General features: G+C 38.8%; 1 protein-coding gene across 7 annotated transcripts in view; it reads left to right on the top strand.

The window, feature by feature from the left end:
• Positions 1-26,061, top strand: part of ATP11C (ATPase phospholipid transporting 11C (ATP11C blood group)) — a 180,853-nt gene that overhangs the window by 58,095 nt on the left and 96,697 nt on the right. For all 7 annotated transcript variants that reach the window (XM_055438212.2, XM_055438206.2, XM_055438209.2 and 4 more), the window contains exon 2: positions 22,345-22,464. In XM_055438212.2, coding sequence (XP_055294187.1) covers positions 22,345-22,464 — 120 coding nt within the window. The remainder of the gene's footprint in view (positions 1-22,344; positions 22,465-26,061) is intronic.

The following is a 26,061-nucleotide window of genomic DNA, read 5'->3' as shown; positions in this document are numbered from 1 at the left end:
CTTGTAGCAAGCCATTTGAAAGACTTCTGTTTCTTAAAATTGACTACTGATGCTTTTCTTCACTGGTGATTCTTCCCTCCTATCATGTACAGCATATAAATTGATTTAATTTTTCTTTCCTGGTCTATCCCAAGTCTTCAAATGGCAAATTAGATTGAAAATAATTCAGTAGTGCTTTGCAGTTATTGGACAAGGAAAGCTGGCTTCAGTGTTGCAGTTTAACTCTCACTGTGTCACTCCACCTGGAGCATCATGAAAATACCTTCTCTAATTATAGTCATTAAAAGTCTAATGAACTTTTCTGTTTTAAAAAGCCTTTTACATTTTCTTTTGTTAAGCAGTTTATTTTCATTTGTGCCATAGATGCTGTTGATAATTTCCATTTATATATTCTTCTGGCTTCATACAGTTGGTTTCATTTTTCATGTAATTAGACACATGGTTATTATATGTAAGTTGTGTAGGTAAAAAGAGGTCATTCTTTATACAGTCTCCTAAAGATATTCTCCTTTTTACTGTTCTTCCTGTGAGAATTTACTGTGTCTTCCTTCTGATAACACCGTAAAGATGTAATATTTGTCTGGTTGTAGGAATATTTAGCTCTTTCTTGTCTGAATTTCTTGTACCATATGGGTAAATCCAGTCCTGGTAGAAAACTCCTTTTTTAAATACACAAAAAAGAATCTTTTGTATTGTAAAAAATAATATATGTACACTTAAAGAAACCATTTTGTCTTAACTGACTTCACACATTATAATTGCTTATTTTAAAAATGTACTTGTCAGAAGGTTTCAGTTCCTAAAATCAAAGTTTAAAACTGCTCATATCAATAACTACTAGGGGGTACCACATTTCTTTTTGGGGTGATGAAAATGTTCTAAAACTAGATTGTGGTGTTTGCACAGCACTATGAACATAATAAAAACTATTGTTAAATGAATGAAATCTATGGCATGTAGATTATATAGAAATTAAGCTGTTATTTAAGAGAAAGAAAGGTGCTCATATCACTGTTAAGAAACTCTACCACTTATTAGCTGGCTGTGTGGCCTTAAGTAAGTTGCTCTCCTTTCTGTGCCTCGGCCTCCTCATCTGTGCAAGGCGGTAATAACAGTACCTTTCTAACGAGCTGGTCGTGAGCAGAAAAATGGATAAATATATGTAAAGAACTTAATATTGTTCTTTGGAACCCAAGCCCTCAGTGTTATCATGTGTAGAGTGCAGAAGAGAAGTCTAGTGTCATCATATAGATGGTAATGAAAGCCATGCCATGCGGGGAGAGCATGCCATGAGGAGTGGTGAAGGACAGAGAGCTGAGGGCTGAATATAGGGAAATAGGACGAGCAGATTTGGCAAAGGAAGCTCAAAAGGAGTATCCGGAGACATGAGAGGAGGTGTGATGTCATGGAAGCGGAGAAGATGGTTCTTAGTGTTCGTGCTGAAGAAAGGTTAAGTTAGAAACTGTCTATCTGATTGGCAGGGTAGACCTGTGGAAGTAGGGGCAGGAGCCAGCCTACAGAGCAGGGGCTGGGAGAGTGAAGAGGAGGTGAGGAAGGAGACATTCTGACTGTATTCTTCTGAGGCGGTAACTCATTTTTCAGCAACTAATTACTGAGCTCCTACTGTGTGCCATTCCCTGCTCTAGGCTAGTGGTGTACCAGGGAACAAAACAACAGAGAAAACCCAAATCCTTGCCCTAAAAGAACTTTATTTTATACTGGGGAGGAGAGAGATAAGGCTGGAAGAGGATCCATTGTCAAGAAAAGTATGTGTGTTTAAGAAAATAAGGACTTAAACATTAAAGCTAAAAAACCAGGGGGAGATAGACAGTGGAAATAAAATGGTTCATAGTGGGAGATGGAGTAATTATTGGTGCAGAAAGATGGGCAGATAGAGATCAGGAGCATAGGTGAAAGCTCTTTATCAGTCAGGAACAGGAAAAGAAACCCCTCTTCTGAAACTGGAGGGCAAGACCTGATGCTCACACACAACAGGGAAGTATGAAGAAGTGCCCAGCAGATGCAGGAGCAAGGTCACCCACATAGAGGAGTGTGGTATGGAACTTGAGAGTCATGAAGCTTTCAAATAGGCACTTAGGATAAGTGGAGAGTACAATCAATGAGAACAAGTAGGACGTTCATGGGGTGGCACTGAAGATTTTGTAATGGCATGAACTTCACATTAGTGTGATTTTTAGCAAAACTGTTCTTAGCTTTGTTCATGCAGGAATGAAGACAGCGATATCTGAGACTGGTCCCGGAATTAGGACTTAATGTAGGTGTATTGCGGAAAGCCTAGTTGGGAAGAAGTTGAGGGAGCTGGTGAGAAATAGGTTCCATGAATGAACACTTTATAGAAAAAGGGAAGGTAAGGAATTTGAGAAACTGAAGGTGGGGTCAAGAGACCAGATGTTTTAAAGAGCTATGGTGGGAGTGAAAGAGCTAAAAGACTAAGAGAGAGCATGCTTTTTTCCTTCGAGGTGTCAGAGATGAAGCAGTAGGTGATATTAATAAATCCCAGTCTGTCAGCCTAGAGCAGTTGGCTAAAGTAGAGCAAAGGTGAAGATCCTTAGAGCAAAAGAGTTCTGAGACTTGACAGTGTAGGTAGGTTTCTGGATGAGTTGTCTGTATGGATGATGGTATTTCCAAGTGCAATGGTAAGAGGAAACATAGGGCATAGGACTTAAAGCTAAATTTCAAAGTCTGCTTTGGATGTCAGTAAGTGACCAGAGAGCTATTCGGTAGAGATGATGAAGGTTAGTAATGGTCACTTGAGATAACAATGTCCAAAAATTATGAAACAGGAGTATGGAGTTGGTTGTCACACAGACTAAAATTTCACAGAATGATGGTAGGAGATGAGATGGAAAGGCCTCCAGTGACACAAATGAGTAAGGGGAAATGTCCAGGAGACATGCTGTCCATGAGGAGGAGCGGGTAAAATCTTGTATCTCTAGATCGTATGACTCCAAAAGGAGGACACGCTTTTCAGATTGGATTCATGGACTGCACAAGCAGTGGAGAGGCAAGAAGAGACTGACCCCTCACCTCTCTGGGGAAGAATCATCAGAAGAGAGCTAAGGCTTAGGGCTTCCCTTGTGGTTCAGCTGGTAAAGAATTCACCTGCAATGAGGGAGACCTGGGTTCGATCCCTGGGTTGGGAAGATCCCCTGGAGAAGGGAACAGCTACCCACTCCAGTATTTTGGCCTGGAGAATTCCATGGACTGTATAGTCCGTGGGGTCACAAAGAGTCAGACATGACTGAGCGACTTTCACTTTCAAGGCTTAGGGAAGGCAAGTATTTGTAGGGAACAGTTTTTTGATGTTAAGGATGTAGAGAGTTTGGTTAACAAGGATGGCAGATTCTGCAGGGCAGAGTTTAACCATTGAGTTAGGAGCAAGAGAGGGAAGGGGAACTGGTATCGTAAATGTGGGTTGATGAAAGAAGCACAGAGCGGTATGAGGATCAGGATGAAGTGAGGAAGTTGGATGAGAGTCATGGGTGGAAGTGATTAGATTTGGGGTCCCCTTCCCTTTTTTTTTTGGTAGAAATCTGCTGGAAAAGAGTAGTTCAGGGTGTCACAGATATACCTGAAAATTGCTCCCACTAATTCTTTCCCTCTGCAGATGCTGTCTAGGTCTGAACATGACTAGAGTTCTAGGTTGTGTGCGTCCCATGCCAAACTGCAAAGTTTATTTTAACTAATGTGACTCAACATTGTGCAAAATAGAAGCTATAACAATGAGCATGTTGTTTTAGAAGTGCAGTCTAAATCCTTAGTTATAATATACTTATCTGGGTTTTTTTTTTTTTCTTCTATTTTGGGTCTTTTTCAGCAATATCGAGGTATAATTAGCATACAACATTGTGTAAGTTTAAAGTGTACAACATAATGATTTGACATATGTATGCATTGAGAATGGAGAAGGAGATGGCAACCAGCTCCAGTATTCTTCCCTGGAAAATTCCATGCACAGAAGAGCCTGGCAGGCTACAGTCCATGGGGTCACAAAGAGTCAGACACGACTAAGCGCACACACGTGCATGCATGCATACATTGAGAAATGATTATCACATTAAAGTTCCTTAACACATCAGTCAGCTCACATGGTTACTCTTTAAAAATTTTTAAATGTTTATTCCCAGGAGTGAATGAAGTATTTCTTCATTGTATTTTATGGTCACCATCAGAACCGAATTTCTACTTTCACAATAGTAACTGGGTGGTTGGATTTATTCACCTAAATAAATATATCTAGTTATTTATTTATAATGAAAAAAGGTGGCAAAAAGTAAATCTTAGGAGTGACGTGGTGAATTGCATTATGCCACAGACAGTTGCTCAACCCAACCTTACTTAAACATTTACAAAGCCAGTTTTGATTAGTTCTTTAATCTTGATAATCAGACTCAAGTCTACTAAGCCCAGTCCAGAGGTGATTATTACTGAGATTTATAGCCACTGACACCACAAAATCTTACAATTTAGCTGTTAGGGATTTTTTTTTTTCAGGGGTCTGGAATTGGGTGACTGGATTATTTAAGAAGGAAATCAAGTGTTTACTATATTGGAAGCAAATTTGTTGTTGTTCAGTTTCTCAGTCATGTCTGACTCTTTGTGACCCCATGGACTGTAGGCCACCAGGCTCCTTTGTCCATGGGGATTCTCCAGGCAAGAATACTGGAGTGGGTTGCCATGCCCTCCTTCCAGGGATTGTTCTATGCCTCCTGCATTGGCAGGCAGATTCTTTACCAGCTGAGCTACCAGGGAAGCCCTGATCAGTAGTTAGTAGGAAATCTGGGCAGTAGTTCATTTAAAGAAATGCTTATGATCATTAGGGTTTTGCAGGCATGCTTCCTTTCTCTCTTTTTCAGTTTCACGGAGATTATATCTTTTTGTTTTTATTCTATTCAAGAAAATGTTCACATAGATTTTATTTGTGGCACTGTGTTTCAATAACCCTACAGATGTATTTCAATTATTTGCATTAAGGTTGCATTTTTTTACACATTTTTAAAAAATCCGGGTTGGAAGCAACTAGATAATGGCAGCAAAGAAATTAGCTATTTCACTGTGCTATATAAAAGCAACTGACATTTTTTCAGCACTTACTGTATGAAGGCAGTGTCTCACAACTTTCTTCTAAGTCATCGATATCATCCTCATTTATACAGATAGGGAAACAGATACAGTATTGTTAAGGAAATTGGCCAAGATCTCTTAGGTGTAGTAAGTGGCAGAACCAGGATTTAAACCCAGACATCTGGCTCCAGAACCGATGTATTGAGCTGGTACACTTCTCTTCCTCACCATATCTTGTATGACCCCTTTGAAACAACCTGGTAATTGCCAGGCTCTCTGAAAGAAGGCCATTAGAATAGCAAATGGCAAAATGCCTCTTGATTTTTGAGTATTAAAAATATACCCATTAGAAGATATTTACAAGACAGTTAAACTGTGAGCTACTAGCCTTGATCAAAGTATTCTCATCTCAGGTCATCACTTAACGATCCTTGGTGATCTCAAATGGCTGTAGACAATACTCTGATTTTGGAGCCATGCTGGTTTAATCAAGTGAGTGTGCCATATCTGTTTGTCCAAACACCTTCTGCCACTCCATCCATTCGTCCTTCCATCCATCCATCTACAGAATTCTTCATCTTCTTATGACATACACTTGCATGAGTGTGTGCATGCTCAGTCATATCCAACTCTTTGCGACTCCAGACACACACTTCAGTTCAGTCGCTCAGTCGTGTCCGACTCTTTGCGACCCCATGAATCACAACATGCCAGGCCTCCCTGTCCATCACCAACTCCCGGAGTTCACTCAAACTCATGTCCATCGAGTTGGTGATGCCATCCAGCCATCTCATTCTCTGTCATCCCCTTCTCCTCCCGCCCCCAATCCCTCCCAGCATCAGAGTCTTTTCCAGTGAGTCAACTCATAGGTGTTGCTTATCTTCATCAAGGAAGCAAGTCCCAAATGTATACTAAGTGAATGAGGCACAGAGCTCCAAGAATCACTGGCTAATCACCTTGAGGGGAAAGTAAATTAATTTGTAAAGGTCTGTAAATTTTATGTCTCTAGTACATCATGAGGAACGCTGGGCTGGAAGAAGCACAAGCTGGAATCAAGATTGCTGGGAGAAACATCAATAATCTCAGATATGCAGATGACACCACCCTTATGGCAGAAAGTGAAGAGGAACTCAAAAGCCTCTTGATGAAAGTGAAAGAGGAGAGTGAAAAGGTTGGCTTGAAGCTCAACATTCAGAAAACAAAGATCATGGCATCTGGTCCCATCACTTCATGGGAAATAGATGGGGAAACAGTGGAAACAGTGTCAGACTTTATTTTTTGGGACTCCAAAATCACTGCAGATGGTGATTGCAGCCATGAAATTAAAAGACGCTTACTCCTTGGAAGGAAAGTTATGACCAACCTAGATAGCATATTAAAAATCAGAGACATTACTTTGCCAACCAAGTTCCGTCTAGTCAAGGCTATGGTTTTTCCCGTGGTCATGTATGGATGTGAGAGTTGGACTGTGAAGAAAGCTGATCGCAGAAGAATTGATGCTTTTGAACTGTGGTGTTGGAGAAGACTCTTGAGAGTCCCTTGTACCGCAAGGAGATCCAACCAGTCCATTCTAAGGGAGATCGATCCTGAGTGTTCATTGGAAGGACTGATGCTAAAGCTGAAACTGCAATACTTTGACCACCTCATGCGACGAGTTGACTCACTGGAAAAGACTCTGATGCTGGGAAAGGTTGGGGGCCGGAGGAGAAGAGGACGATCGAGGATGAGATGGCTGGATGGCATCACCGACTCTATGGACATGAGTTTGAGTGAACTCCGGGAGTTGGTGATGGACAGGGAGGCCTGGAGTGCTGTGATTCATGGGGTCGCGGAGAGTTGGACACAACTGAGCGACTGAACTGAACTAAACTGAACAGCTCTTCTTATGTTATAGGATCTTGTAGATCACTAGTTGAACCTTCAGTTAACTTTCAAGGAGATTCATGTAGGTAATTCCAGTCCAGGAGAACAGCAGTTAGAAATAAACTGGGATACTTAGAAAATGAGGAGGGAGACTAGTTTGCCAAGAGCAGAGCCTTCTGGTGGGGGACTGCTAGTGGAAAATGCAGTTAGAATGGGTAGACTAGGTCAGGGTACGATAGAGAAGCCTTGAAATCAAGCACAGCATAAAACTGAAAAGAAAGGATGTTCTCTTGTCATTCTATCCACATTCTAGCTTTGGAGCATGCCACATGTGACATACCCAGTAGATTTTTAAATGATTTGGATCATATTCTGGATTAGAAAGAGGCCAGAATCACCCAATGCTTGGACGTGCGTTAATCTGAAACTCTATCTAGAATAACTGCCCGAGCAACTACATGATCTTAGTAGGGATTAGTCATAAATCTTGAACTGGCATTTTGAACTTTTAAACATTTAGCAGTATGGGTGAAAACTGCTTGGAGTGGAGTATTTCAATTTTGTGTTGATTTCCCAATAGTGCTCTTTAAGACGGAAGTTATGATCCAAGAAACAGTAGTGCTGATTGCATGCTGTTGTTTTACTCATTTGTTAGTAAATGCTTTGTGCAAGCATCATTACTAATTGTTATGTCAAATGTGTGTACAAATAATGTCTGTTAATCATTGAGATGTTATTTTAAAATGCAATTTATTTTCACTTCCAGAAAGCACAGTGATAATGTTATATTGTTTAAATGTCATTTGACAGCTTTAGCAGAGTGTTTGTTGGCTGCACTGCATGGCTTGCGAGATCTTAGTTCCCCAACCAGGGATTGAACCCCAGCCACAGCAGTGAAAGCACTCAGTCCTAACCACTGGACCGCCAGGGAATTCCCTAGCACAGTCTTTTTTGTGTGGAACTTTCTATAGGTCAGTGATATTGCTTCTCTCTGCTTGCAGAGAAATCCGTGCTACAAAAAATACCTTGCCCCAGCTTATGATTGTTAAATGAGATAGACTTAAAAGAGAACAGTGCGTGACTGGATGATTTGAATTGTCTTTGCCCTGCTCCTAGCCTCTTTCCATAGTGCACACTAGCTGGGTGATAGCTTTTCCTGGAAACCTTGTCAACTGGTCCTTGTGCTCTGTGGCAGACTGTGTTCATGGAATCAAAGTAATGTAAATCTAATCTGTTTGTCTTCACAGACACAAAATATTATATTGAGGATTATATTCCTGGACTGATGCTTCACTTTTTTATTTAATAGAAATGACCATAACCACCATTTTTAATCAACTATTTAATCAGCTGGAAATTATTAATCTGAATGCTGCTTAGGATAAAATGGTCTGAAGTAGATGTAAATCAATTAAGAAGGCATCACAATAGCCAGTCGTATTAAATTATGTTTAACGAGTTAAAGTGTCAGTGGACTATACAAAGTTCTTATTGTCACAATAACTGTCTTGTTTTTACTGAAACTAAGCAGAAGGTTAAAAAAATGCACTTTATGCAAAGTCAAGCAATTCATAAAAGATTTCTTTGGGTAACTGTTGACAAGAATGTTTGAGTAGAGTTTGGGGGAGTCTTGCAGTTAATAACTTTTTGAAAAGTTGAATTGAGATTTTCTTCTTGCTTTGCTTATTGTCAATTCCCTGTGGCAGACACAGATTTTGGAGAATGGGTCATTGGTCTCTCTTGATTTGAGTTGCCATCAGGGAAGGCTTTAGTGAGGAAGTGACAGTTGAGAGATCTGAAAGGTGATTACCAGAAGATAAGCTGGAGAGGGAGGAGTATTCTAGTGGAGGGAAGCTATAGAGTAGAAGCCCTGGGGCAAGAAGGTGCCTGGAGCTCACAGGGGATGGGAAGAAGACCAGCGTGAACAGGGAGGAGAGACTTCGGGAGAGACTGGAAAAGTGCGAGGAAGAGACCTGATTCTGTGCAAGACCTTGCAGGTCAGAAGAAGGATTTTAGTTTTCGGTTGTAATGTCAGTGGGAGACATTAAAGCAAGGATTAGAGAAACAATATGATCAGATTTGTGTTGTATGTGGTTGTTGTGTGGTCATGGCTAGGTCAGCTCTCAGAATACTCTGGAGTTGTCATTCTTGGCACTTAGCTGATTTGATAAGTATTTGATCAGTGTCTTGTCTCCTACTATACTCTCAGCTCCACGAAGGCAAGGACTGTTTCTGTTTATTCATCACCGTATCTCCAGTGTCTTGCACACAGTAAGGACTTAATAAATACTAGTTGAATGGATGCATCACCCATATCAAGCCTTGTGACCTGCTTTAAGGCAAGTGTGTTAACTTTTTTTCTTTTTGAGGTAAAGTTTACATAGCATGAAATTAACCATGTTAAAGTGAATCAATCAGTGGGATTTAGTCCATTCACATGTTGTGAAACTATCAACTCCATCGTGGTCCATGACATTTTCATCACTCCAAGGGAAGCTCTATACCCATTAAGTAGTTACTCCCTGTCTCCACTTCCTCCCTAGCTCCTAGGAACCACCGTCTCCTTTCTGTCTTAATATATTTACCTATTCTGAATATTTAATATAAATGAAATTCTACAATATGTGACCTTTTGTATCTAGCTTCTCATTTCACAGAATGTTTTGTTTTAGGTTCACCCATGTTGTAGCCTGTGTTAGTACTTTACTCTTTTTATGGCTGAATAATATTCCACAGTATTCCATTTTGTTTACCTATTTATCTGTTGTTGGACATTATTTGCATTTGGGTTGTTTTCTCCTTTTGGCTATGTAAATAATTCTGCTCTGAATATTAATACACAAGTTTTTGATTGCACCCCGGTTTCCAGTTCTTTTGGATGTATAAGTAGAAATAAAATTGCTGACTCATATGGTAATTACTTGCTTAGTTTTCTGATAAACCACCAAAATGTTTTCCACCAATGCTGAGCTATTTTACATTTCTACCACTATGGAGATTCCATTTTCTTTACATTCTCAACACTTTATTTTCCATATCTGTTTTAAACTGTAGCCACCCAAGAAGGACTTTATCTTTAAAATGCATGAATGAACTGCCCCTCATTTGCAGTGAATATCTCATTCTCTGATACTTCATCACTTTGTTACTCAACACTGTGAAAAATTGTAGTGAGGCTCAAAGAGGTACACTGGACTGAACTGGATTCTAAGTCCATAAAATCTATGTCCAGTGTTACTCTGGTACATTGCCTTCTAAGAAAGGTTTGCAAGTATTAGGAGAATCCCACCTTTTCCTCTTACCTCTGTTTTTAAGATAGAAGATGAAGTCTAAAGGGCTAGTATGACATTTAAACAAATGTCTTCCTTCTAAATATACACGTTGCTTAAAAGCTTTTCTTTGGAGGTGTCTTAAGATCAGGAGTAGTATGGGACCTTCCCAGGTTGACGCAGTGGTAAAGAATCTGCCTGCCAATGCAGGAAGCACATGGGATGCAGATTCGATCCCTGGGTCGGGAAGATCCCCTGGAGAAGGATATGACAACCCATTCCAGTATTTTTGCCTGCAGAATCCCATGGACAGAGGAGCCTGGTGAGCTATAGCCCATGGGGGTCGCAAAGGGTCAGACATAACTGAAGTAACTTTGCACACTGAGAATGATGAGGAAGCCACATGCTGTCTTATAGCAGAATGCTCTCATCACAGCTAATTTTCTTTTGGCCTGACACATTTGTACTTGTCCCCTTTTACTTTTCATTTTCCTTTGTTGCTCATTTTTTTTAAGCTTAGCTCTTCTTCCCAGAGAGTAGATATACCTGCTTGCTTTTGGTCTGGGACAAAACTGTAGCTAATGGCTCAAAACAGAATAGGGATGTAAGCAGAGTATGTTGAAATACCCAGATTATTCCTACCCATTCATAGTCATCAATCCACCATAAATTGAATCTCATTAATAATGCTTAAAAATGCAAATACACTTTAATTGCCAGCCTTTGAGGGCTTCCTCCATTCTTTCAGGTTCTGCCATTTTTCTGCCCTTAACTAATGCTGTGATTATTGTCTGATTGTCAACATTTAGAAAGTTTTATATCATATCTGAGTTCACAGAGTAAGAATGAACTCAAATATATTAACACATTTGCATACACACATGCTTTTAATGAAAATGTGAATTAGAATGAAATTCATCACAATCAGGAGAATGGAGTCTTTGCGAACATTTAATTATCCAGTACTGGTCATGACTAATCTGCTTGTGTTCCACTGACTCAATCGGTTAATGCTGTGACTGCTGTGCTGTTTCATGATTTAGCTCAAAGCATTTTTCCTGTTCAAAATTTGCCAGGTAATTTTAATGTTGGCTGTAAATTCTTATAATTGTTCTAGGTACCCCCTATGTGTGTTTTGGAAATATCCCATTGCTATTTTCAATCATGCATTTGAATAGAATTTCAAACTATTATTTGTCCTATTTGGTAAAAAATCAAGAAAAAAAATTGGTTTAGAAGTGTATGACCTTCGGTGTGAGTAGTGTTTGTTTTTGAGAAGTCATACATTTAGAATGTGTCTGGTTTAATAAAAATTCTTTCAAGTGGTTTTAAATCTGTGCATGTGTTTCATTTTATAGCAAAATCCTTTTGTACAAGTAAAACTTGTAATTCTAAGTGGTTCATTATTTTTTTAATTGCACTTCTCACAGTTAATTCTAACCTGTTTTAATGTGAAGTGGTTTGTAGCTTGGGTGCCAGGACATAAATTTCATTCCATTTTATCAGAGGAAAGTGATTCTCTTGGGTAACAGGTACATTTGAGAAGGCATTCATTTTTTCACATCTAAATGTTACCATTAAATAAATTGGCATTGTGGTGCTTTAAATGGGCACCCTTAGAGCCTCAAAGAGCCAATGTACCGTCTGCTGCTGCTAAGTCACTTCAGTCATATCCGACTCTGTGTGACCCCATAGACGGAAGCCCACCAGGCTCCCCTGTCCCTGGGATTCTCCAGGCAAGAACACTGGAGTGGGTTGCCATTTCCTTCTCCAATGTGTGAAAGTGAAGTCAATGTACCTTCTAGTGTACTGAAATTAGCACCCTGAAGCTTTTCCCTGATGTTTGTAATTTTTCATAATGTTCCTTTTATTTCTCCTTTCTTGTCTACTTTGAAGCCTACAAATAAATTTCATCCTGAATACATTATCTTGGCTTTTATATTTTTATATTTTCTTTATCCTCCAACAGGTCATCTCTTCCCCTGCCTTCAATAGTTGGTTTTTTTGTTTGTTTGTTTTTGGATTTTTGGTCCAGGCTGAAACAAGTGGTGAATAATACAGCAACCAAAACCACATTTCAAATTTTATTGCTAGAAAGGTCTGACTTCCAATTCCCCTGCAGCCTTTCAGATCAGATTATTTAGTCAAGCTCTCCCCGAGTTACCACTAAAGAAACCTATTCCAGGACTTCCCCTGAGACACAAACACATCAGTCTGTAATAAAAGGCAATTGGAACCAAGATCTCCTGGTTTCTTGCTTCTCATAATTAAGCCTTAGAAGCAAAGGCACACACCTGGGATCATGGGCAAAATTGTCACAAATTCAGCAATTATCTTGCCTTATACCTTTGGATACTTTGCCAGTATAGCTGATCTTGATGAGGTAACAAATACACTAGAGTAGCATTGTCCAAGCCATGTTTTACAGAATCCAATGTCATTGGATCTTTCTTGGGGGATGGGGGGAGAGTTCTATGGGAAGTGCTGACTGACACAAAGATAGAGGCTTCTTTATTGTAAGACTTTTTAAAGCGTTTATTGTGTGAATATTTGTTGTGAACAGCCAGGAGGAGGGGTTACGGGAGTAACTTTCCACCTCATTCTTAACTTATTCCATGTAATGCAGTTAGTGAAACATTGAATGGAGTTTTCTAATATTCTTGTTAATCCATCTTTGTGTGTACTTTTTAGTACTTGGCAATACTAAAAGGACAAATATTAAAATTTTGCAAACCAAACCAATGTTATTACATACAATAACTAATAGATATTGTATATGTTCTTCTTTCTGTGCTTCAGTATTCTGAATGTTATACATTATACTTCAAACATATTGCTGATTTTTAATGTCTCTTTTAAGCATGTTTTAAGAATAATTACAAATAGATCACCTGTTATGTTTATAGCAGCACCCAGTGTTTATACTGTACACCAGTTCCTAATCCAAAACCTTGGAAGAGAAGTGAGATTTAGAGACAATGTAAATAATTCCGGTGTGTGTGTTCCATTGTCTGGGTACGTGCATACATGGTGGGGTGCATGCTCAGTTGCATCAGACTCTTTGTGGCCCCATGGACTGTAGCCCACCAGGCTCCTCTGTCCATGGAATTTTCCGGGCAAGAATACTCGAGCGGCTTTGCCATTTCCTTCCAAGGGAATCTTCCCAACCCAAGGGTCGAACCTATATCTCCTGCATTGGCATATGGATTCTTTACCACTGAGCCACCTAGGAAGCCAAGTAATTCTAGTACAGTTCCCAAATGACCATGTGCTTTGGCAACAAACAGAAAAATGAATTCTTAATTGTATTACCACGGTGTCAGATCATCTGTTTCAAAGGACTAATGGTCTGTGTTGTGGACAGCAGCCTCAGGGGACTTTTTGAGTGGCCCTCCCATGCTTCTAGATACAACATTTGTCAGCCTCCCTGGCCAACTCTGGTCCTCTTCATGAATGGTGCTTTGAACACCAAGAGCTTGCTCTCGGTCAGTAGGCCATAACTCAGCCTGCCTCCTTGAATAAGAGTAGCATCAGAATTGGGTATGCCTTTTCTGTAGAGCCAGAAACTTCCTTGCTTTAAATCAAATACATACACTTGAATTATGTGAGGCCGTTGCCTGGTTCTGTGCTAGCAGTTCCTAGAGTTTAATATTCACATAATTGGATAATATCAGCAAGCACCATCCTTTTTTCACCTGGATAGCCTTTCAAGTCCTTTAAAGTGATCTCTGGGTGTTTTGTTAATGCTACTATAGGTAGTCATTTAAGTTTCGTTACCTTTTCTTAACTGTTAAAGAAATTGAGGCTTGGTTTTTCCCAGGTATCACATTGAAGAAAATACAGATATCAATAATATTTCTTGGAGTCATGTCTTTACTGCTTCTCCTGTTCCCTCCTAAAAGCCTTCACCTTTAGGGAGGATGCCTTTTTCAAGAACAGATTTTTCTTTAGGATGTTGTAATTTGAGCCAAGAAGTAGGCCACGATGTCCTTGAGTGGAAGGATAGAAAATGGTCACTGAAGAAGTGGCGACCTTGTGTAAGGCCCCTCCTGCTTTGTTTTCTTTGGTTATTCAACTCGGTGATGCTCCACAATGGAAACTTGTTTTTTACCTACCTCTTTTGTTGGAGATTTTATTTGTTTTAAAGCTAAAGTCTGGATGTGCTGTTTAAACTAATTATAACTTGGACTTTTTTCTAGCTAGTTTGCTTTGTGTGTGATATTTAATAGTGCCCCAGGGTTGGGGAGAGGAATGTACTCGTTGGTTTCAGTGGACATGCTCCAGCATATATTTGAACTGCTAGACCTTTCTAGGAAACTTATTATCACTGTTATAATAACACTCTGTTACTAAAATGGGAGATAAAACTCTGTTCAGGACATCAGACACCTCTTTTACAATATGTTTTTTGTTCTAGCCAAAGTTTATCTCTTCTTACACTGTAATAAGAATTCTTCTCTGGTGACCTAGAAAGATTTTTGACTGAGAATTTGTCTCTTGTATTTTTCACCCTAATAACCAGTGGGTCTTTCCCTTGCCATTGTTACATATTACTGTTTGCTTCTGAGATAAAATTTTCCTATGAGATGTTTAAAAAGTGGAGAAGGGAATTCCCTGGTTGCCCAGTGGTTAAGACTCCATGCTTCCACTGCAGGGGACACAGGTTTCATCCCTGAGTGGAGTGAAGATCCTGCATGCTGCAGGGCCAAAGGGAAAAAAAATTAAATGCAAAGTAGAAAATCTTCCAGCTCTAAGGGATTTTGCCACAAAAACCATCTGTTTGAGTATTATATATATTTTTGGTATGCATTTTTTGATGCTTCAGTGTACACTATCACTATGACCAATACTGTCTTACAGTGGGGGGACTTCTTGTATCACAGTGAATACCTAGGTTATATCTCTTCCTTTTATATTATATACCTGCTTAGAACTAAAAGTTCAGTTGAATTTTCCTCAAAAGTTTGATTTTTAGCCTTACTTCTTACATTGGTCCATTTATTACAGGCATGGGTTAGAAAAGAACTTACAAGATGAGGAGAAAATGCTGTGTAGTGTAAAATACTAATATTTTAAAGTAATGATGCTTTAAAATCAAAAGTTACAAAGGCAAATCAAGACTTCAGAGAAAAGTAACACAAAAGATGTCAGATGACCTGATAATGGAGGCCAGGCCACCAGAGCACCCCTCAAAGTCTCAAAGGAACAAACCAAGCCTTCTAGTACTTCCCTCAGACGTACACAAACTTGCCAGCCCCAGTTGGCCGTCTTCCCAAATTCTGGGAAACTTTACAAGAATCACAGGGCTTGGTACAAGTAGTGTGATAATCTGCAGTGTTCTCTCTGTGACTTAGCTGCCATTGTGTTAGCAAATTTCTGGGTGTCGGTATTCAGAGGGTCCCACCTTCCTCTCCTGCCTCTGAGGTTTGTGATCTGTATTTTATTCTGTTCCCTTTCAGCCTGGTTGGGCTTTGAGGTCCTGGGGCCTTCTTTAGACTTGCTTTCTATTTGTCTGTGTATTTTTGTCCATTTCCTGAGGGTGATGGTAAATGTGTGGCTGGCATGTCCGTCAACCTTACTGTTTCTCCAATCCTTAGAAGTTGTGTACCTCCCTGTTGATTATTAACATCTGGTTAAGTGCTCTGGGAATGCATGGTGGTGTGTAGAAAAGTGGAGTGAAAGTGAAAAGTCACTTCTGAGGCCTTACAAGGCCTCAGTCCAGTTCATCTCAAGTTACGTTTGCCTTAGGAGAGATGCTGTTGCCAAAAAAAGTGGAGTTCCTGAGCCCCAGCTTGAGTTTTGTCTCAGGTTATGTTCTATAAGTGGAAGAATCTCTGAATTATTTAAAAAACATTTCTGTTAGACTCCTGAAGCCTAAAGGCTTATAGCACTTTCGATCTGTTGACTCTAATAGCTACCCTGTGAGAAACTTGCTGCATTTCTTCTTCAGAGCCCTGTTTCTGTAGCCCTGAGGTCCTTGGGGTGAGGACATGGTGGGGGAAAGGATCACAAAAGGAACACTTAGAATCGATTGTTTCTGGTGAAATTAAACTGCTCAGTGGATCACATTTAGATGATGAAAGCTTTACCCTGAGCTTCCAAACATGGCGTTGTTCTTATCCAAGTCCTCATGGTCACTGCTTTTTCCTAAGCTTTGTACTTGCTGATTGCAGTGTTTTTCTGGCGCTTAATATCCTTTTCCTATAGGAGTTATTCAATTAAATGTGCTGCCCTCGGGTAATTCCTGCCTAGAGATTACCTGCATGCCTAGGGATGTACTTTGGATATTCAGTTGTGTTTTGCTCAGGTGTTTGAGAATATTGATTAATATAACCATAATTAAGCTTTAAAGGCAAGAAGAGAAAATGCCTTCGCTCAATCTTGCTTCACTTCCTCTAGCAAAGGAGAGACAGCTTCATCACTTAAGATACAGGAAAAGCAAAATCAAAAAGTGCAATTTTTAAGACTCGTTTTAGAGTTACGACTGTAAATTAGACATGAAGGCTATTCTTGGCTTGTTATAATGAGATGGGCTTAGAAGCCTCAGCAATTTGACCACTGAATTCATTGTAGCAATCTTAACCAGGAAGCTTAATACACTGGCAATGTTGCCTGGCACTGGAGTGCTTCTAACCTTGTATAGAACTTCCACCCTCAGTGGGCTTCCCTCATAGCTCAGTTGGTAAAAAAAAAAATCCGCCTGCAATGCAGGAGACCCCTGTTCAATTCCTGGGTTGGGAAGATCGCCTGGAGAAGGGATAGGCTACCCACTCCAATATTCTTGACTTCCCTTGTGGCTCAGCTGCTAAAGAATCGGTCTGTAATGTGGGAGACTTGGGTTCGACTCCTGGGTTGGGAAGATCCCCTGGAGAAAGGCCTTGAGAATTCCATGGACTGTGCAGTCCACGGGGGTCACAAAGAGTCAGACACTACTGAGCGACTTTCACTTTCACTTTTGCAACTTTAGTATAGAAATGCTGAGATTTTCATGAAATGCTCTGTCTTTCATGAATTTGTTTGACCTTTTAAAGACTGATTATACTGTTCAAAAACACTAGTGCTTCAGAGAAAAAAATAGCTTTGGGGCTGGAATGTGGAGAATAGTTTTAAATCATTGCCAAGTGTTCAGATTATTAATAAGGATTCTTTGTTCAGTTTAGAGTAAATATAGTCATCCTTCAATGTCTGCAGGGGATTGATTTCAGGACCCTCAGATGCTTGAGTCCTGTAAAATGGCATAGTATTTGCATGTAAGCTACATACGTCTCTCATATAATTTAAATCATCTCTAGATTATTTACAATACCTAGTACAATGTAAATGCTATGTAAGTAGTTTTTAGGTGCGTGACAAATTCAAGTTTTGCTTTTTGGAATTTCTGGATCTTCCCCCACCCATGAAATATTTTCAATCTGAAGTTGCTGGAATCCACAGACGTGGAACCCACCGATAAGTAGAGCTGTCCTCTTACTTGCTTTAGTAACTCACAGAGAGCAGTTTGATGATCAATAAAAGTAATGCTGTGATTGTTGGAGATTACATTATTGATTATTTGCTGATAATCTGAGTAGCTTTGCATGTTTTCAGGGCCTGTAATTTTCATTATCAATGATCTGAATGATCAATGGGTAGTAGATACATGCAAAATGAGTATTGACGAATCTCATTTTGTGAACAGCTTAAAATGTTTGGAAGGGTTACTACTTGATGGTTATTTGTATTTTTTGTTCTTTGAAAAGCTAATTATTTAAATTATTTTGATTGCTTTAGAAGTGTAGCATTATGCCTGGTATACTAAAAACTTGTAGGATGTTCATTAAAGTCAATCACTAATTCAAAGAGTGAGGTTCTGTAGCAGTAATTCTCAGTCCTGACTGCAAATTAGAACTGTCACCTGGGGAGCTTCTAGAAAAATTAAATAAAAAGACCCAGCCATTGGTATTATGTTTAAAGCCAATGTGTGGCTGGACTTAAGAACCACTGATCTATGACTAATGGATAAATTCAAGTCTGCCAATATGTGGAATGGATGGAGAGGTGAGCTGTGTTTTAGAAACTGTGCTAGCTTTCATGATGACAGTCTTGTGTTGAGTTCTCTGTTTTCCCTCAGTTCTTATTGAGTCACTGGTCTAGAGACAATCAAGAAACAAATTATACTTCCAGCACCTTTTTTTTGTTTATGACTAGCGTCGGACACGACTGAGCGACTTCACTTTCCCTTTTCACTTTCACACATTGGAGAAGGAAATGGCAACCCACTCCAATGTTCTTGCCTGGAGAATCCCAGGGACGGGGGAGCCTGGTGGGCTTCCGTCTATGGGGTCTCACAGAGTCGGACACGACTGAAGTGACTTAGCAGCAGCAGCAGCAGCAAAGGCATAGGATTTTAAGATGGTACTAGTTGAATAACAGTACCATTTTACTCTCAGTTGTTGTTGTTGTTTAAGATTTATTTATTTTATTTTTTGCTCTGCATGGACTTTTCTCTCATTGTGGTGAGTGGAGGCTCCTCTCTAGTTGCAGTGCATGGGCTTCTCATTGCAGTGGCTTCTCTTGTTGTGGAGCACAGGCTCTAGGGTTAGAGTTAAGTAGTTGAGATGTGTGGGCTCAGTAGTTATGGTGCATGGGCCTGGTTGCTCTGCAGAATGTGGGATCTTCATGGACCAGGGATCAAACCTGTGTGCCCTGCATTGGCAGGCAGTTTCTCAACCACTGGACCATCAGGGAAGCCCTACTCTGATGTTTTTTGAGAGACTATGCCTTGAATAAATTATTGGAGTTTTTTTGTTTGTTTGTTTTTAAAACAGGATTCAGTTTATAATTCAGGAGTACAAAAGGGTGATTTTTATCATGAATAAGAAAATTAAATTGACTTTTGTGCTAATTCATACACTATAAATATACTTTTAAATATTTTCCAACCTTTTAATTGTAGTGTGTATGATATGTCATTAAAATAGAATTGGTGCCAACTCATTTAAATTTTAATAAATGCCATTCCTAAGGACATTTGCATGGGAAGCACTTCAACACAGGATGGACTCCTAATGAATTAAAATTCATTACGGAGTGGTAGGAATCATACATTCCCACTCTAGACTACATTGTGTGCCATCCAAACAGGATTTTTTTTTTTTTGTAATTCCTATTTAGAGTTTCTCTCCCTTGGCAAAGGGACCTACATTATTCAAAATCACAGGAGCTAAAACCACTGTTTTAACACTACATTGGCAGAAGTGGAAAATTACAATGAATTTACACATACAGTCAGCTTTGCCATTTTTATGTGAACCAAGCAACATTACAGAGTTGAAACAAATTCTACCAGAAATTGCAGATTTTTAAGTTGACAGATATGGAAAAGTCATCTATTTCACCCCACCCCAGACCCAGTCCTCAGGCAGTTCCAAACTTCAACACACCTGACCTGAGGAGACTTTGCCCTTTTTTGGAAAAATCCTCAGGAGCATACATTCTACAACTTCTCTCAGGCTCCTATTTCCTCATCTAACAATGATCATTGTCTGGATCTCCCATACCCTCTCTCCCTCCACAAACCTGCACAGCAATTTCAATCCATTTTCTCCTATTTAATGGAGATAGAGGTCACTTGAAAGAAATCAGAGATGAAGTATGGGGAGAGCTCTTAGTAAAACTATAAATGCTATACAAATGCAAAATTCATAAAAATATCACGTGCCTGAAAAATTGCTTTATGCTTGTACCTTCCTTTTGTTCTTTGGAAAGTTATCTGCCACAGAAGAAAGTCGAAGACAATTCAGAATTGGGGTAGTGCTAGTTCAGTTTGGTTTTAAGTTAATCTGTGGCCACTGTTAACTGAGGGAAACAATCTGTAATGGCAGTGCAGGAAACATCCCGCTTCACTGGTCTTCTACCTCTTTCCTCTTCCCCCTTTTCATTTGTTGAATGATCTGAGAACTGGCATGAAAGGTGGTTCTTGCTTATTTACTCTAGCCACTTCTTGGGTGAAAAACTAGATAGCCATGTGACTATCAATTGAAAGAATTTAAATTGTAGTGTGTGTATGAACTTGACAATTTCTGGTCTGTTGCAGAGACTACAGTGGGACTGTAACTTGCAACAGAAAGCTAGGGGAGGGAAACAGAGTAAATTATACTTTTAAGAAGGTGTATTTACTTTTTGCAAAATGGGTATTATGGGATATGTAGTGCTCTTCTGTGTTCAGACCCTGTATATTACAGTTGCAAACAAAGTTAGTCCCTAAATCAAAATTTATATAGTTACCATTCAGGTAAAGGTATTGTTTACTGGTTTCCAGGAACTGTTTGAAACTTTACATGTTAATCACTGACCCTTAGCATGCGAAGGACCTTGTTCAATCAGTTGTTCTAATGCCCTGTCTTGGGGCAGGCGGGTGAATAGCAATTGTCGAGCATTGATGACTTTGTGACTTTTTCCAGATTGCCGTAGATTGAATTCCCACAAGCTCCCTTAGCCCATGCCAGAGTGTATTTCCAGTAGTTATCACTTATATACAGCCTAAATCTCTCCTACTTCAGTTTATCTCAGTTACTTTTCCAGTGATTCCCTATCGATTTTGGAGGCCATACCCCACTAGATAATTACTTAATAAACTTCAAATGAAGATGGTGAAGCAAGAGGTCTTACCATATTTTAAGGTGATTTTTTTTTTCAGTCTGAAAAATTATTTTCCCTCTATCTGTTTTGAGGTACAGAAATTCAGACTGGAATACACCAAAACATAGACATTTGGAGAACTTTGCAACCTCTAAGTAGTCTTGCTTAAAATGATTATTTCAGGGGTAGAGAGTTATATCTTTGACCTTTAAATAGATCATTGAACAGAAATCTTTGTGGCTACATACTTTAAAGCATTTTAGGTTGTGGAATTATGCTCTTTTTTAAAAAATAAGGAAATATATAAGTGGATATTGGTTTCTGTCATACTTTGACTTAAATAAATGGTTGTCTCAAACATGTAAAAACAGTGCCATCAAAAGAGACTATTCCATTTAGAAAGATGGTAATGACGATCCTATATGCAGGGCAGCAAAACAGACACAGATGTAAAGAACAGACTTGCGGACTCCGGGAGAAGGCGAGGGTGGGATGATTTGAGAGAATAGCATTGAAACACGTACGTTACTATATGTAAAATAGATGACCAGTACAAATTCAGTACATGAAGCAGGGCACCCAAACCCAGTACTCTGGGACAATCCAGAGGAATAGGGTGGGGAGGGAGCATGGGGGGCGGTTCAGGATGAGAGGACACATGTGTACCTGTGGCTGATTCATGGCAAAACTCATCATGATATTGTACAGTAGTTATCCTCCGATTAAAAAGATTAACTAAAAAACTTAAGAGACTCTTCTAGATTTATATAAGAAAGTATATTATACTGATTTAAGATGAGAAAACAGAGTGAAGCCTCAGTGATATAAAACTGTGAAGTAAAAATGGACCTGAATCTTGTAGCTTCTAGATTCAACGAATCTACTTTTTAAAAATACAGAATGAGCATTAGAGTTATATTGTGTGAAATGGGACTTTTTGACAATAAGTTCTGAGAGATCACAAAAGAATATCTTTCCTTGAAAAGCCAAAGAATTGCAACTTTTCTTTCTAGAAATAGTTGATCACTCCATTAATAGAGGCAGCCATTCTACATTCCTGTGTATTTATAAGCAATTATTTTCAGTTTATAAGAATTTTGCATTCTGCTTTCTGCTGTCTGATCATGAAATTTACAAGGTTGTCTTCAACACTTCTTGTGTAATAAATATTCCCAATCTGACCTTTTCTAAATTAGTGTGTTGCTGTGACAGTGATGGTTGAGATCCTGTAGATGAAAGAAAATGCTTGGCAGTAAAAATACTGTTTCTCTAGGATACTTCAATTTAAACATTTAGAATTGCAGTGTTGGCCTCAGAGCAGTTGGCCTAAACAAAACTTTTACTAAAAGTGGAGTTTGAATTTCCTAACAAGGTTTCTACTCTCTGCTATTCTCTCTCTAGACAATAGCCAAACATGCTTAGACACTTAGACAAGAATTCTGTGCTCCGTAGAAGCATGGAGAAATGTGATGAAAAACTGATCTGTTTTCCTCTTTCTCTTGGTCAGTGTGCTGGAGAAGAGAAGCGAGTTGGTACACGCACAGTATTTGTTGGCAATCATCCAGTTTCAGAAACTGAAGCATACATTGCACAAAAATTTTGTGATAATAGAATAGTCTCATCTAAGGTAAGTTGTTTTTTTTAACTCAATAGATGTTCATATAGTAAGCCAAATAGTACTTATTTTTATTTATGCTGTAAGCTGAGACATTTATATATGTATTCCTGAATGCGCATTTGTACCAATCATAGACCAACTGTAGTAGTTACTGCACCAAAAGGCAGTTTCTTTAAAAGCATCACTTTGTCTCGTTATAGCTGAAAGAGTGTTTCCTTGCTCTCCATTATGATTCATCATGCTTGTTGATTATATGTATGACTTTAAGCCTTAAAGTGTGCTAAAAGTGGAATTATTTACTTGCCCATAGTTTCCTGCATTGCCCTTGTGTGGATGGACTGGGTTGTAAATAATTTACATTCTTCCAGAGGGTGTTATCTTAGAGTGACATTTGTATCTCTTTCTGTTCCATTGCAGAGCTTCTCAAATACACTCCTAGATCCTAAAGGGTACATTCTGTTCTGTATACTGCTTGAACAGTTAAGGGTTCAATCATGATAGCTGTGTTACCATTTGAATAATCATCTTACTTTATTTCGCATTGTGTGAGATGGCTGGATGGCATCACCAACTCAACGGACATGAGTTTGAGTGAACTCTGGGAGTTGGTGATAGACAGGGAGGCCTGGCGTGCTGTGATTCACGGGGTCGCAAAGAGTCGGACACGACTGAGCAATTGAACTGAACTGAACTGAATGCTAGAAGAAGTGGCCTGAAGACCTGTTTAAATCCTGGTCTGATCATTTACTAGCTGTGTAACTTTGGGCAAACTAATTTCTCAGTCTGAATGTCTTCATTAGTGAAATGGAGCTTATGTCCCATACATGAAAGCATTCTTTATAACTCATAGTACCCAGTAGTCATCAATCTACAAATATTAGTCTGCTAATCTTTCCCCTTGACTGAGGAGGTTAGGTGCTAGGTGCTGGCACCATCTAGAGACTGCTGTGTCTTCTAGTATGGCACAGATCTTGATAATTTTCCTCGCTTCCTCATGCAGCATGATAAGGCAGACCTCAAATGTTGGTGACAATTGGTTCATTGCATGTTGACAGACACCGAGGATCTGAAACACAAAGTTATACCCTTCCTTTGCAAATTTAACATTTTAATTTTCAAACATGTGATTTCTGTTTAGGTAGTGATATAATGCAGACAGATTGTACTTAGCTGGGAGAGTAGCATGTAAAATGTGGACAGAATGATTGAAAACTGTGTTACCTAATGAGCAGATCCATTGGACTATAGAACACTATGAGTTTAAAATGTCTGTTTCCTGTTAATCTTTAACCTTGTGGCAGAAATTTATTGTCAGCTAGAAGTTTCTGTACCTGTGCCTGAGATAGTGAATAGTTCTTTCACTGAAAATTGTGACTCACCCTTAGTATTCAAGAAAACAGTCAATAGTAGTCCTTTGGCTCAAAATCATGAGCTTAATACAGAACTGAAACATCCTAAGAGATCCTCTTGTTCAACTCCCTGACTTTACAGATGGAGAAAGCAAACCCAGAGAACTTAAGTTAGTGCCATGGTCTTGAAGCAGAGTTAGTGATAAAGCCAGGAACAGAACTGCTTTATAAGATATAGTGGCTCTGAATAAAGAGCTGTTTTCATATCATAGTGCTATTCGGGCTCCTCCCTCAGTTTTCTCTCCTTTACTTTTTAGGGAATTATTGTTTCCCATAGTGCTTTATGTGGAAAATGGTAAAGCGACACACTGATAGTCAAGTGACTTTTCACTGAGCTAGTGAAGATCCACTTGTTGTAATATACCATGTATTTTTGCATATTAAAGGAACATATAAAACTCAGTTAATTCTCAACTGTTTTCGTATTTCATATAATATTTTTCATATTTTAACTTTAGTTTTGCCAGTAGTCAAAACAATGCAATAGGATGTTTTTTAAAGAATAAGGAATTCACGGGCAAATACAAACTGGTTCTAAACATATTTGCATATACAGTATATATGTATGTGTTTTAGAAACCACAGTAGTGAATGTGTCTACATTGATAGACTAACACATCTTTTTCTTTGTAGATATTTTATTTTTACCGTTTGTCTAGTTAACTGCTTATTAACTGATCTGTTTTTCATAACAGAGGAACTGACAGTATACTGACTTCACAAAAAGAATGAAATTTTAGTACAATAAATAGTTATAAGGGAACGTATAGTGGTAAAAAGCTTCACCCTTAAAAACAGGAGATCTTTGTTTGAAGTTAAAGTTATATACTTTCCTGTGTCCCTATTTTCTTATCTGTAAAATGAGGCTATTAACTACTTATCTCACAGGATTGTGATGCAGATAAAGTAATTCACAGAAAATATCGAAGCACTGTGCTTGGCATGCAGTAACAACTCAGTAGATGGTAACTGCTATTGTAATTTATGTTTTTGTGATTATTATTATTATTACTACAGTCCTGAGCAGTAGTATTGATTTCCTCAGTCTCCTGTGTTTCAAATATGCAGAGCCATTATTTTAAAAAGAAGCCTACAGGTCCAGTTTGGAGAGAAAAATGTTTCATAATTTGACTTTCTCTTCCTCACATTGCCCTTTGGCTGATGGTATTTGCACCAGAATCTTTTAGCTGAAGAAATGTACAACACTGTGGCAAGTGTTGCTTTCCTTTCTAAACCATTCAATAATAAAAATACCTTTCTCAGTTGGCTGCCTTTTCTTTGTTTACAGATGTCATCAGTAATGTAATATCACTGGGAATAAGTCCTGTTAATACAGGAACACTGAAAATAACACTTTGATAAAAATTTAAGTTTTATTAACTTGCAAAATTAGCATCCTTTTCTTCTTTTGGGATACACAAATACTTTGTTTAGAAAAATTTGTTCTCTTTGGCCTTCCTACTTGAGTGCACTCAGCAGGGACCTTTGGGAATCACTAGAATTTTGTAGCTGGTACAAAACTTGGAAATCCCCTTCTGCAGCAAAAGAGACTAGATCTTTAAGATCTTAGGTTCCATCATTTTTCTCTATTCTACTTTTTTTTTTTCATTTAAAACTTCTGAGCCTCATCTTGGAGGCCCTTCAGTGGGATAAGAATCAGGGAGCTCCTCCTAACTCTTTGAAGCTATGCCCAAGGTTAAACTTAACTTCTCCTATATGAAAGAATGTATTAAAGTTTCAAGACTAAAATTACACTAGCATTTTCTCTCATTTTAAAAATCAAAAGCATCAGTAGAATTTCTTAGACATGTCTTTGCATTTTATCAAACTCCCTGAAGGTGCCTTTTAAGCTAAAGTTATTAAATCCTAATGTAGTACTGTCTTGGTAACTCCTTTTGCTGTTCTGAATTTATGGTAGAAAGAGTGATACTTTGAAAAAGCAAAGGTTCTGCCTGACATTGGTAATGAAAATGAAAGTAGGCTGCTGTGATGCTCAAAATTGGATTTACTGCCTACATCAAGGAGAGTTGATAATCACGTGGATACAGTCATTTAGCAAAGTGAACAATTATTTAACCTAGAGCTTTGCTTATTTATTTACAACTAATCTTCAAGTACAGTTATTTTGTTACATCGCTTTCAGATGCCAGTAGTAAGAAAAGTCAGTGCTCCTTCACAACTGGTTGTTGACTTTGCC

This window comes from Moschus berezovskii, chromosome X (assembly GCF_049115385.1).
Source record: "Moschus berezovskii isolate FMDL1 chromosome X, NW_MosBer_1.0, whole genome shotgun sequence".
Taxonomy (NCBI): Eukaryota; Metazoa; Chordata; class Mammalia; order Artiodactyla; family Moschidae; genus Moschus; species Moschus berezovskii.
Note: the sequence above shows the minus strand (reverse complement) of the source record. Positions and strands in the feature narration are given on the sequence as shown.